We start from the raw sequence: 12,845 nt of genomic DNA on the forward strand, positions 1-12,845 counted from the left end.
ACATCTGGGCTATGGGTATGCTTGCAAATGGTCCAGAGAAAAGCCCAGTGCAGCATAAGCTGATGGGGGAGAAGTCTCCTACAGTGGTTTCATGGGGAGGTGGAGCCTCCTTCCTGCCCAGCTCAATAGAGTGCAGGTGTCTTTGTGGGCGATGGGGCTGGCCTGGGATATGACCATGATTCTTCTACCTTTGGGTGAAGAATCACTGTTCAGTAGTGGGGACAAACATCTTCCAGACCTCTGTGGTGTCTTGGCTAATGCTCACTGTGACCCTCAGAGTGACATCCTTTCCCTTGGGAAGGGGGGTACCCCTTGGCCTCTGCACCTCCTGGCCGTGCTGTGGCCACGGGAGCTGACAGCAAAGCCAGCTGCCTGTACCCACTGGAGTTGTTTGCTTGTTGATGTAAAAGGACCCTATGAAACCAATTAGGAGAAAAGCAGCATTGTTTGTTGGGGCCAGGGGTCCGGAGGTGGAGGGGGAAAGGGGGGGTTGAGCAGCTCTTGCTCTCCTTGGCAGTTCCCCCCTCCCACACACCTTGTTTAGCTGTGACCTGCCTGTGCTGGTGGCCAACGATGTCATTTCATTCCTGGCTCCTTGGTCCCCCAGCGCGTGGCCCTTGTCAGCTTTGCTGCTGGAGGAGGAGCTGAGCATGCCGGAGCAGCTTTTAACACTCATTTAGAAACACCAAACAAACTGCAGCTCCTTGCCAGCTGCCCCACCAGAGCTTTTCTTAAGGGTAAGACCCAACCTGACGCTGGCTGCAGCTGCTAGAACAAGCTCCAGTTCCAGACTTGGGCAGGGACTGAACAAGGTTTAGGCAAACAGTGGTTCCCCACAGCCCCAGAGATTTTTGTTGCTGTGTAAATAGTGATCTGTGACTGCCTAGCATGACCCAGGTCTCAGGCACCAGTCCTGGCTCTGATTCTGGCCTGGGACATGTCCTACAGGATGTCTGTGTGCAAGGGGCCTGGGTGCTCCTGTCTGAGTTCACGTGTGCTGAATTTCATCAGCCCAGTGTGAATCCAGAGGATGGAAGTTAATCCCAGTGGCAATGGCTGTAGTGGGATTGTGCAGAAGCAGCCCCTGGCTCCATGCAGTCCATCAGGGGTGATGATGTGGACAGTGTCCACTGCTGCATGTTTCCCACCCTAAGCTCATCCACTTTTCCTTGCTGTGGAGATGATGTTCAGGAATGAGCCCTTCATGAGGAGGAGGAGGAGGATCCATCTGGCTCTGGCCCCAGGGCTGCAGCTGCTGAGATTTGTCAAGAGTGGAAAGAGCTGACACGTGCTTGGTCGTGGCTTGAACCTGTCCAGGAGCTGGGCTTAGTGCAGGCAGAGGTGCCTGCCAGTGCCAGAGGGGATCTCAGCCAGGAGAGCAGAGGAGGCCATCACCTGCAACAGAACCATCCCTTCCCCTGGGTCAGGGTGCGATTTCTTCCTGGGCTGACCCAGTCAGCATTCTCCTCTCCTTCTCCTGCCTGCAGCTGCCTTCTCTGCTGTGTCTTCATGGCCCTGGGGACCCAGCTGTGTCCCAGGCCCTCCCAGGGCATGCAGCTCTGCCATTCATCCCAGTCAGTGCTGCAGGTGCTTGACCTGGGGGCCCGCAATCACTGATGTAAAACTGCCTGAAATTGCCTGGTTGGAGGCAGCATCCCCATATACCTTGGAAAAGGGCCCACACCTCTGTTCATCCCTCATTCTGCCACTGTCTGTCAGGCCACACCTGCCTGCTTTATTGGGCATCATCCTGGTAAATGAGGTGTGATGCTGTGGTGAGGTCTCCTCCCTTCCTAGCTGGCCTCAGCAAAGGGTTTGCTGGTGAAGAGGAACACATTTCCCCCTGCCTGCCATTTCAACTCTGCAGGGACCTGTTAGAGATGCTTTCTGCTTTGAGGACATCTTGGACATGGGAATCTCATCCCTGGGCGCCTGAGACCTGGCCAAAAGCCAGGCACATCCAGGGGCTTCCTTGCCAGTTCAGCTGGAACCATGGCTGATCCTGCCCTGTCTCCTTCAACTCTTTTGTCCTTGTCACCTAGGAGATGGCTGTGCCTGCAGCAGGGTGTCCACATCCCAGCCCTCTGCTAGGACACATCTCATATCTCCTGGCTTGTCCCTGGGAGGATTTTGTGGATACAGCTGTCACTGGGGAGGTCTTTTCTGCTCTGTGGGCAGCTTAGAGATGTGCTGGCATTTGTCATCACCTGTCTGCTTCTTGCTGCTTGGAACACACATTCTGCAGCTGCCTGGGCTGCAGCCTGCCCGAGTGAGGTGTCCCTGTGGCTCTGCATTCCTGTGACAGACCATGGTCTCTCCTAGTTGTTCCCTGAGACTGGCCCCAGGCAAGGAGGGACCCGTCTGACCATCACTGGTGAGAACCTGGGCCTGAAGTTTGAAGATGTTCGCTGGGGTGTCCGAGTGGGCAAAGTGGTGTGCACCCCCATCGAGAGCGAGTACATCAGTGCTGAGCAGTAAGTGCCTGGCGAGGGGTGGCTGTGCTCCAAACCACCTCAGGAGGGGTTGGGACAGCAGGGATGGTGTTCAAATGCTGCCTGTGGCTGCAAAAGACATAGAGCTGACTGAGCTGAACTGGGAGGGAAGTACCTGCTGGTTATGGGAAGAGCTCAAAGGCTTTGCGGAAACTTTTCTTAGGGCTGGTAGTGTCAACTGCCACCACCTTGGTTGCTCATGGATCTGCTGGCACCTGAGACCTTTGCTTCACACAGGAAATTGTCTTGGTGCCAGGACACTGAGAGTTTCTTGCTCCCATCTCTTAGGATTGTGTGTGAAATTGGAGATGCCAGCCTGAGCAAGGTGCATGAGGCACGGGTAGAAGTGTGCATCCGTGACTGCACGCCCAGCTACCGGGCCATATCCCCCAAGACATTCACCTTTGTGGTAAGCTCCATGCTGGGGACAGGTGTGTCACCTCAAAAGGGAGGTGATGCTGGGTGTTTTTGGGTGGTTTTCTGTCTGAGTTGGAAAATTTGCCATCATTTTCCTGAGGGGCAGGCACTGAGTCATGATGATTGAATTTCTCCAAGGCTACCACTGCTCTGCCTCCCCACTGTCCTGCTGGCACTGCCAGGCTTTAGTACTGTGCCTGGCTGCTGTCTCACAGATCCCTCTCCTCTGTGGCCCTGTCACCTGGTTGAAGCTGCTTGGGGGTATGGGTTTCAGTTCCCACCTGTCTGACTCCAGGGATGCCCTTTTCCTTTGACAGACGCCCACTTTCTCCCGTGTTGTCCCAGCCCGGGGTCCTCTCTCTGGTGGCACCTGGATCGCCATCGAAGGCACCCACCTCAACGCTGGCAGCAACGTGTCCGTGACCATCGGGGGACGGCCCTGTGCTTTTTCATGGTGAGGGCACAGAGGGTGGTGGAGGATGGGCAACAGGCACCTCTGCAGGCAGTGGGGCCCCCAGATAGAGCAGCAGCTAGAAGCCTGGTCTGGGAAGCCAGGAGGGACCTTGGGAGCCAAACCCCCTGACTGGCCAAAGACATCTCCTCTTGAAACCTCTGTGTGTCAGAGGCTTCAGGAAGAGCCCTAAGAACAGAGATTTTTCTCTAAAAGCACAAAGCCCTGAGGCATGAAGTGGATAATTTTTAGATTAGGGATGATAATGGAGCGGCTCTTTAAATATTTTCCTGCGGTAATTACTGGTTATCAGCCCTAATCGCTGCTGTTTGCAGCCGCCGCACGATGGGAACGCTCAGGAGCTACTCAGTCGTTCCCGGCTGCCTTTTGTTCAATTTCTTGGATTTTTGCTTTCTCTTTTTTCCCTCCTTTCTCTCTTCACCCCCCAGCTGTTTCAGAAGGGGAGAGGGGTTGGGGCAGGGGGTTCCCAGGCAGCCCTGGCCCCCCTGCTGCCCAGGCACTGACAGGCTGTGTGTTTCTGCCCCAGGAGAAGCGCCCGTGAGATTCGGTGCAGGACCCCCCCAGGGCACAGCCCCGGCGGCTCCCCCATCCTCATCAACATCAACCGGGCAGAGCTGAGCAACCCAGAGGTGAAGTACAACTACACAGAGGACCCCACCATCCAGAAGATTGATCCTGAATGGAGCATCAACAGGTGAATTGCAGGGAGCTCATAGGATGCATGGGGGACTGTTTCCCATACGGATTTCTCCCTCCTGATGGGCACATTTCAGTGCTGTGATCACTGCCAGGCTGCACTCCAGAGATGTGGCAAGAGGAGTGTGAGCAATGGCTTGGCACCAGGGCCCTGCTAACTCCTGGCCTACAGTGCTCAGCCTGGCAGGGGGCAAGAGTAGAGAGTGCTTTGGATTCTGCTTAATTTCAGCTTGACATTTGGCGGCGGCAAATAAAATTAAAATATTTCCCATCGGGGGATTTTTTGAAATGTTTACATATTTTTCTAAAAGGTTTGAATTGGCTGGAGAGAAGGCGAAGGAATCCATTAAGAGCTAGTGCCAAGGGAAACCTTCCCCAAGCTGTTGATGAGGAGCAATCTCCCCAGAGGCATGGCCAAGGTCTCTGGGACCATGGAGCTTTTAACACCAAGTCATGGAGAAAAGCTGGCAGAGTTCAGCTCTCCTGTCACCCACTGCCTCTGGGGTGGATAAAGGGTGGCAGAGAGGAGCTTGTACTTCTTGGGATGCTTTTTTGTTGTGAATGCTTAGTTGACTTTAGTTTGGGAGCCATCTTCAGACCCTAAACCTGAGTGGGTTGTCAGTATTAATTTTCAGGTTTTATATCTCTAGTTGGCCCTTGGGTCAGCTGAAATTATTTGACATTGGTGCATGCCAGGTCCTGCCAGCTGTGCAATATATGGGTGGGATAATAGATCCCTGGGGCTTGGTGGCTCACCCAGGCTGGGGCAGATGGGCATCTGTCTGGAGATGATGGCTGCTTCCATCCTAGAACTGGGGATCAGTGCCAAGCTGCCTTTCCTAACCCACTGTCTCCATGTCTCTAGCGGTGGGACATTGCTGACTGTGACTGGCACCAACCTGGCCACCATCAAAGAGCCCAGGATCCGGGCCAAGTACTGCAGCTCTGAAAGGGAGAATGTAAGTGGTGCTGGCTGGGGCTGGGGGCAGAGCACAAAGAGGAGGGTTGCTGTCTGTGTGCAATGCAGGGCAGGCAGTGCACCCATTTTCTTTCAGGTGTGATGGTCTGGAGAGGCTGAGGTTTGGGGGATGCTGCCCCAAAGAGAGGTACCAATCTCTCTGCAGAGCCCTCCAGCCAGGTACTTTCAGGAGAGGGTTGAGATCTCAGCACTCAAAACTGATGGGAAGTTTGTGAGACATCTATATTGACAGATTCCCAGGGACATCTTGCCTGCTACCCCTTGCACATCTGTTGCAGACAGGAGCCTGTCTCTGCCCTGGGGTGGGACATGCTGCCTGTTGTTAGGACAGAGCAGGAGATTCCAAATCTACGCCTTCTGTCCAGAGCCGCTGCTTTCAGGAGATCCTTGTGGGGTCTGAACCTGAGCACCTTGTTGGGAGTGTGTCTGACCTCGTTCTGTGCCTCCTGCAGAACTGCACTGTCTACAATGACACCACCATGGTGTGCTACGCTCCCTCCATTGACAACCCTGTGCGGAGCCCTCCGGAGCTTGGCGACCGCCCGGACGAGATCGGCTTTGTCATGGATAATGTGCAGGCCCTGCTGATCATCAACACCACCAATTTCGTCTACTACCCAGACCCTGTCTTTGAGCCACTCAGCCCCACAGGGATGCTGGAGCTGAAGCCCAGCTCTCCCCTCATCCTCAAGGTAAAGAGTCTGCACCTGGGGGCAGAGGTAGGGACATATCCCTCTGCGGAGGTGGCATTGTGTCTCTCCTGGAGCAAAGATTTTGCCATGTGTTGGGTTTTTTAAGCATTCCCCATTGCATGAAAACTGACAGTCTCTTTCCTTGTTCCCTCAAAGGGCAGGAACCTGCTCCCACCAGCTGCTGGCAACTCCCGCCTCAACTACACGGTGCTGATCGGAGACACTCCCTGCACCCTCACGGTCTCTGAGACACAGCTGCTCTGCGAGTCCCCCAACCTCACTGGCCAGCACAAAGTCACAGTAAGTGCTGACACTGGTGCCTTTGCTCCTTGTGCCTCATGTGTCTCAGAATTTCAGTCTTTATCCCAGCACCAGCCCTGCTGTGTGCTTATCCTTGAATGAGGACCAGATAGTAGATGTATGTGCAGGAGCATCCTCAGGAGTCATCTCCCTGCTCTTTAGGCATCCCTCTTCCTAATTACGTGTTTGGTAGGACCAAATACTTTGTCACCCTGCTGTACACTCAGCTTGGTGCTACTGTGTCCTGGCTGGTTCTGGGTGCAAGGCAGGGGGGATTCCCACCTCTCCCCCTCAGTGCTGGCACATGCTGCAAAGCAGGCTCCTTTGTTTGTGGGCTTGTAGTGCAGCAGTGCTCACGCACCAGGACTCTGCCATGTTAAAAGGGACCCAGCACAGTCCTCCCCAGGCTCCCCATCGGTGGGGAAACTCCCTTTACATCCCATCTGTTACTGTAATGTTGTCTGAATGAGACATCAAACTCTCTGCCTGCTCCACGTGCACAGGCAGCGTGTGTGCTGCATGCCATTAAAGCACCTTGAGCTGCTCCAGACCAGCCCCTGCCACTCCTGTGCTAGTCCACATCACTCCAGTGTCATGCCCCAGTCCCCAGCACAGTGGGCACAGCAGGGAGGGCTGCCTGTGCCATATTCCCTGACAGCAGGCCCATTTTTTCCCCCGGCGTGGTGCAGATCAAGGCTGGAGGGTTCGAGTTCTCTCCGGGGACGCTGCAGATCTACTCAGACAGCCTGCTCACCCTGCCCGCCATCATCGGCATCGGCGGCGGCGGCGGCCTGCTGCTCCTCATCATCATCATCGTCCTCATCGCCTACAAGCGCAAGTCCCGCGACGCGGACCGCACCCTGAAACGCCTGCAGCTGCAGATGGACAACCTGGAGTCCCGCGTGGCCCTGGAGTGCAAAGAGGGTGAGGCATCCCTTTGCTGTCAGCGTGGGGATCTTTGGCTGTTTCTTACTGCTCCAAGCTCAGTGTGCTCCTACCCTTGCCTTACTTTCAGAGAGGGAATGGGAATGGGCAAAGCTGTTTTGGCAGTGGAAGTGAGCTCATTTTGGGTGGGATTTGGGGACATTTCCAGTTAGGAAGTTCTTCTCCATTTCTCCAAGTGGGAGAAAAGACAGCAAGCAGGATAGTGAAGGCTTCCTGTGAGTGGGCAGTGGATCTCTCATTATGTGACAGACAGATGCTGTGAAATTGGACAGAATTCCTTGTATGATACTGCTGATAAAACCTAATTGCCCATTATCCCCCTGAGCTGGCTCCAGAGGCCCCGACCCTGCCAGCCACAGCCACAACCAGCCTGGACGCTGCGAATGAAGCAGGCACCGAAAACAAGATAATAAAAAGGGGAAAGAAAGACAAACCTTTGCTCCCCCAAGTCCCCATCCCTCCACATGCCTGTGGATGGCACTGGTGACAGGGAGAGGGGAGGGAGCTGGTGAAGGGGATGGTGTCTTGTCTTCCACAGCTGGCAGATAAAAGGATCTGCTTTTAATTAAAAGGCACAATCTCTTCCCTGCCTTTTCTCTTTTCTAGTCCCGCTAGTTACAGATAAGATAGCACGCCTTTCAAGCTGACGGTTTGTTTTTTCTCATCAGGCTGACGAGCCTGCAGTCCTCTGCCTGGCTTTCAGCTCCCTTTAAAGTGCTGTTAATTTGATTTTTCTGAGGGTTTTCTCCCCCCACCCCAACCCCCTTCCCTGGTGCATTTCCAGGACTCTTCTCCCATCAGCTTTTCCCTGTAGGTGCAATTAAAGGTTCAGGACCCCCCTGGATCATGTTCCCCTGGCAGTCACAGCTGCCTCTGCTGGGATCGGGAGGTTCTGGGGTGGGTGTGTTCAAGATCTTCTCTCAAGTAGTATTTAGGTCAAAAAGAAATGAGGGCAATCTTGTGGTTTAGGCTAACATTTTCCCCCAAAGGCTCTGTTTTTGTTCAAACCTTGCTGTTCTCCCCTTCCCCCAGCATCCCTGGGAGGCTGCAAGTGCTGGGCAGGGGGGATTTGGCCCCCCTGGGACCTGGCAGTTCTGTTCCCAAATCTGCCACTTCATTTATTCTGGGGATGTCATCCCCACACTCTGCAGCTCAATTTCTCCATCTGTGTGGGGACAGCAATCACAGCCTGCCAAGAAGAGGAATGCTGAGAATATTCATGCCTTGGGGAGGGTCCACCCGTGGAGTGCCGGGGGTGTGATGAGGGGCTGAGTGCCAATGCTGTGTGCTGAGACTCCAGGATGTGCTGTTTAATTCTGCTTTTCTCACCCCAGCCTTTGCTGAGCTGCAGACAGACATCAACGAGCTGACCAACGACCTGGATGGGGCTGGCATCCCCTTTCTGGATTACCGCACCTACGCCATGCGGGTTCTCTTCCCGGGGATAGAAGACCACCCTGTGCTGAAAGAGATGGAGGTGTGGGTCTGTCTGTCTGTCTGTCTGTCTCTGTAGTGCTTCACAATGGGGATGTGCCCCTGCACAAGCCCCTGTACCCCCAGGCTGGAGATGGATGGTTGGATGCTGGCCCGGCGTGGTGCGTCTCTCCGCGTGGCAGCCGGCGCGGATGTGGACTGGCTGCCAAATGGTTACTGCGCTCTCTGACATTAATATCAATATTTATATTAATATCATTGCTGCTGTCATTTTCTACAGCACTTGCTTTATTCAATTGGGTTTGTTTGATGCCTGACCGGTTGCTTGCTTTTAGCAGGGTTGTCTGACATCGCCTGCTTGCTTGGCTCCATTTCCCCATGCAGAACCCATCCTTGGCACCCCTCCTTTGCTCCCCAAACCAGCTCCTTCTCTTCTCCTGGCCTCCCCACCTCTGTATAATTTAGTGCATGCAATTGCACAGCAATTGCTTCTCGTGTGCTGGGCTGCTGAGGCCACTCTTGATTAGCGGAAGGAGGGGGGTGACCTTCGCTTCCCCTCACTGCTGACCCAGCACAGTAATTAATGTCGACGTGGGCTTCACAATGTATTTAGGAGAAGTAATTGGCTCTGGTGCAAGATGCATGGTCACTAATTACAACACAACAAGCTCTTACCAACTGCAAGTGCACGTGCTGGTGTTGTACGCCAGCATGGCTATGGCATGGGCCCTGGCCTTCTGCCTGCTCTGCTTCCCCAGCCCCTAATCCCAGCTCTGGAGGGTGGTGGGGACCCTGTTTCCATGGATTTCCCCTTGCAGCTCAGGTTTCCGGATGCACAGAGCCAAAGCAGGCGTGTAGGTCTCCCTGGGGCACAGCCCTTCCTGTCTGTGCAGATGCCTGGCTCTCCTCTCACCTCTGCTCTTGCTCTTAAAGATTTTCCCTAAAGAGGGAAAGTGGAAAGGGTATCAAAAAGGGTATCAGAGGAGGAATTTTTCATTTGCTGTGGCAGGCTGGGTGGACTTTGTCCACTTCCAGCTCCTGACTCAAAACATCCTGCTTGAGAGAGCACACCAGCTCAGCCTGGTCTGGAAAGCAAGGGGTTAAGTTTGCAAAGGGGAAAAAAAATCCCCAAAAGAGATTAAATAAAGCAACTAGAGTTGTGTAAGCTTCATATAATTTAATCAGGTTTGCTTTTATTTGTCTCTTTACTCAGAGTGTAACATTAGCTATTGCAAGTGACGGAATGAAGCGGCGCTTGCTCACGCACATGCTAATCCACAGTGAGCACTGGTACCAGCTCCCTTCCTCTGCTGGGTTTAGGGGCAGGCTGGTTGCTTTGTGAGAATTTAAGCCTGATTAAATATTTAATTCAGTATTGTTCACTTATTTCTGCTAATGATCAGCAGGTTGAACATGGGAGCTTGGAATTTACAAGGACTCGGTGGGAAACGGGGTTTTTGTCCAGCGGGAAGGAATATTTCGGGAGAGGGAAGTTACAACTGTTAGGAATTTCACTGAATTGAAGAGCACAAATCCAAAGTTTTGATTGAAATGAAATGATTTGATGTGTCAAAACTCTGTTCTTCATTTTGAGTTGGTGTTTTGAAATGAAAAGTGTTGTTTTGTCTCCAAATACCGACATGAAGCGAAATTTAATGTTCATTCTCCAAATCAGGAAGACAAGGGGGGGAATTAGAGAAAAAATTGATGTTTTACCACAGGAAGGCTTTTATTCAGAGGAAACCATTTTTCTAATGGGTAAATGGAGTATTTTAAAATTTTTCATTTCTGATAACAAATGTGGTCAGGGCTGGCCAGAGCTGGGCTGCTGATGGTAATGCAAGTGTGAAAGCATCCAAGTCCAATCCCTGCTGGGTCTTACATGGCCAGATATGGCCAGAAATACAACTTCAAATGTCTCATGAGTAAAGGGACTGTTTTAGGGTGTGCCTGCAGTGAGATAGAGCCCAATTTCTGCTATTGTTTCCCTGTCTGAAATCCATCCCCCCCAAACCAGGCAGGTTTGCTGCTGGTGGACTTCAGGGTTGTGGCTTTATTTGCTTTCTATGTAATACCCAAAGCACATGTTGCAGTGACTTGGGTGGGAATTGAGCTGCTTGTTAGCTGAAATTGAAAATTATAATCTGTGTGTATGCTTGGGAGAGAAAGAGTGTTTGTTTATGGGAGGGAAGTGTTTTTATGTGTCTGCACACAAGTGGGAGAGAGTCTTTGTATGGAAGGGTGTGTCTGTATAGACATATATATATACACTGGTGCCCTGAGACTGATGCTGGGATTTTACAAACTAGATAACTCTTCTGGGGGGACTGAGGCTGATCACCAAAAGGGAAACTTGGTAGTAGTGAGAGACCTAGTCCAGCTGCTTTTGGACCCTTTTTCATAATTTCCTTTCTTGGGATTGAGGGTGAATTCAGGGTGTGGTTCAGTCCAACCACCTTCTCGTCACCCTCCCCATCATGCCTGTCTCTCAGCTTTGCTCTATCCCTGCAGGTCCAGGCTAATGTGGAGAAGTCCTTGACCCTCTTTGGCCAGCTCCTGAACAAGAAGCACTTCTTGCTGACCTTCATCCGTACCCTGGAGGCCCAGCGGAGCTTCTCCATGCGGGACCGCGGCAACGTGGCCTCGCTCATCATGACAGCGCTGCAGGGAGAGATGGAGTATGCCACAGGGGTGCTGAAACAGCTCCTGTCCGACCTTATTGAGAAGAACTTGGAGAGCAAGAACCACCCCAAGCTGCTTCTGCGGAGGTGAGTGTCCCCCTGCGAGGCTGGAGCTGTGGGACAGCACCCAGGCACTTCTGAGTGCAGTGACATGAGCTGGTGTCCTTTGGGAGTGCCACCAGTGATGGCTTTGGTGTTGGCTGTGGCAGTGAGGCCACTGAGTCTGTGATAATCAATTCCTTGCTTGTCTGCGTGCAAGTATGGGAGGGATGTGGGACTAGCTGGTCCCAGCCAACTCAGGAGCACCCATGGGATATTCTCACTCCAGTTTGGCTGTGTGGTCTCATGCTGCCTGGGAAGGAGAGAGCAAGGTGCTTGCCAGCTGTTCATGCTGGTGCAGGTGTGGTACATGCTAGTGTCAGGCACTGTGGTGTGTTGCTGTAGGTCATCTGGAGAAGGGAAGGTGACATTTCTTGGCATGTGGGACAGCTCTCGCTTTGCCTGTGGCTGTGTGGGTGCCTCTGTGGGCTGGCAGCAGGCAGGAGTCCTCCTTTCCCCACTGTCTCCTCAGGGCTCACCCCTCTGCCAGTCACATGGGGGTTTTCCTGGGAAAGTCACTCAGATCTCTGCAGGCTGGGAGTCTCGCCGGGGCCGGGGGAAGTGCAAGCAGGAGGCAGCCTGCCAAGCCCTGCCGTGAGTCTGCCTGCCCCATCAATATTTAACGATAGCTCTGAGCTCTCCTTCATCATGGGCTGATGAATATTGAAAGATACACCAAGTCCTGAACAAAAACTATTAATAAGCTCCACTGCTTCAGCTCGAGGCCCTCTGTGCCATCTTCTCCCTTTGCACGCCATGTGGTGCCTCCCCATCCCCACATCCAGCAGCCTGGTGCCACCAGCCTTTGGCAGAGATGCAAGGATGGCTGAGAGACACAGGGCTGGCATGTCACCAGAAAGGCTCAAGAAACCCAGGGCATCTTTCAAAGATGTTCATGGCATGGACAGACTGGACTTCTATGCTTGGCCCTGGGAAAACACCTGGAGAAGACCCAGATGTGAGCTGGTCCCAGTTAAATCTGTATTGCTCATCTCGTTAGGCACGTTGCTTTCTTACTCTCTCTGCTTCATTTATCACATTACAAGGGTGCCCTTAATGTCTCAAAGCATCTCATTAGCAGTGTGTCAGAGAGGGTGTGTTGTGCAGATGATGGCTGGCTAGGAGTGGGCTGGGTCTTGGAGATGCCAAGTGCTGTTCTCTATCCCTCTCCCCTCACTGCATTCTTATGCTCTTCTCTTCCAATCATTCCTCCATAACACCAGGTTTCACTGAAATATTTAGAATGCGTTTCCAGCTCCTGAACTAAATCAATAAAATATAAATAAAAGGCATCATGAGGAGGCCAGCAGCAGTGACTGAGCCGTGGCAGCAGCACAGGGGCAGAATGCAGCCTGCACCAGTGCCCAAAGACTGCCAGTCCCCAGCAACAGTTCTGGAGGGCCATTGCAGTTAGGACAGGGATAAGTCCCCTGGCCATCTCCTTGCTTGTGCCTCCCTGAGTGGTATTTATCAAAGAGACCCTGTTTTTGAAGCCACGGTGCAGAGCGAGTGGTGCTTCTCTATCTGTTTGATTAGCCTTGCTGTTGGGTGTGAGAGTGTGCTTACTGCCCAGGGCAACTGGATTAGCATTGATCTAACTGGGGAGAGCTGCTACTTATTTATTTGGCTGTTGGATAA

The 12,845-nt window shown here is 52.9% G+C and overlaps 1 protein-coding gene across 2 annotated transcripts in view; it reads left to right on the forward strand.

Moving 5' to 3' along the window:
• Positions 1-12,845, forward strand: part of PLXNA1 (plexin A1) — a 114,094-nt gene that overhangs the window by 78,021 nt on the left and 23,228 nt on the right. For both annotated transcript variants that reach the window (XM_079316591.1, XM_079316592.1), the window contains exons 13-22: positions 2,323-2,474; positions 2,781-2,901; positions 3,227-3,363; positions 3,908-4,075; positions 4,943-5,036; positions 5,509-5,748; positions 5,905-6,048; positions 6,738-6,972; positions 8,328-8,470; positions 10,939-11,195. In XM_079316591.1, the coding sequence (XP_079172717.1) occupies positions 2,323-2,474; positions 2,781-2,901; positions 3,227-3,363; positions 3,908-4,075; positions 4,943-5,036; positions 5,509-5,748; positions 5,905-6,048; positions 6,738-6,972; positions 8,328-8,470; positions 10,939-11,195 (1,691 nt within the window). The remainder of the gene's footprint in view (positions 1-2,322; positions 2,475-2,780; positions 2,902-3,226; positions 3,364-3,907; positions 4,076-4,942; positions 5,037-5,508; positions 5,749-5,904; positions 6,049-6,737; positions 6,973-8,327; positions 8,471-10,938; positions 11,196-12,845) is intronic.

The sequence above is a fragment of the Erithacus rubecula genome, assembly GCF_903797595.1.
Source record: "Erithacus rubecula genome assembly, chromosome: 13".
Classification (NCBI taxonomy): Eukaryota; Metazoa; Chordata; class Aves; order Passeriformes; family Muscicapidae; genus Erithacus; species Erithacus rubecula.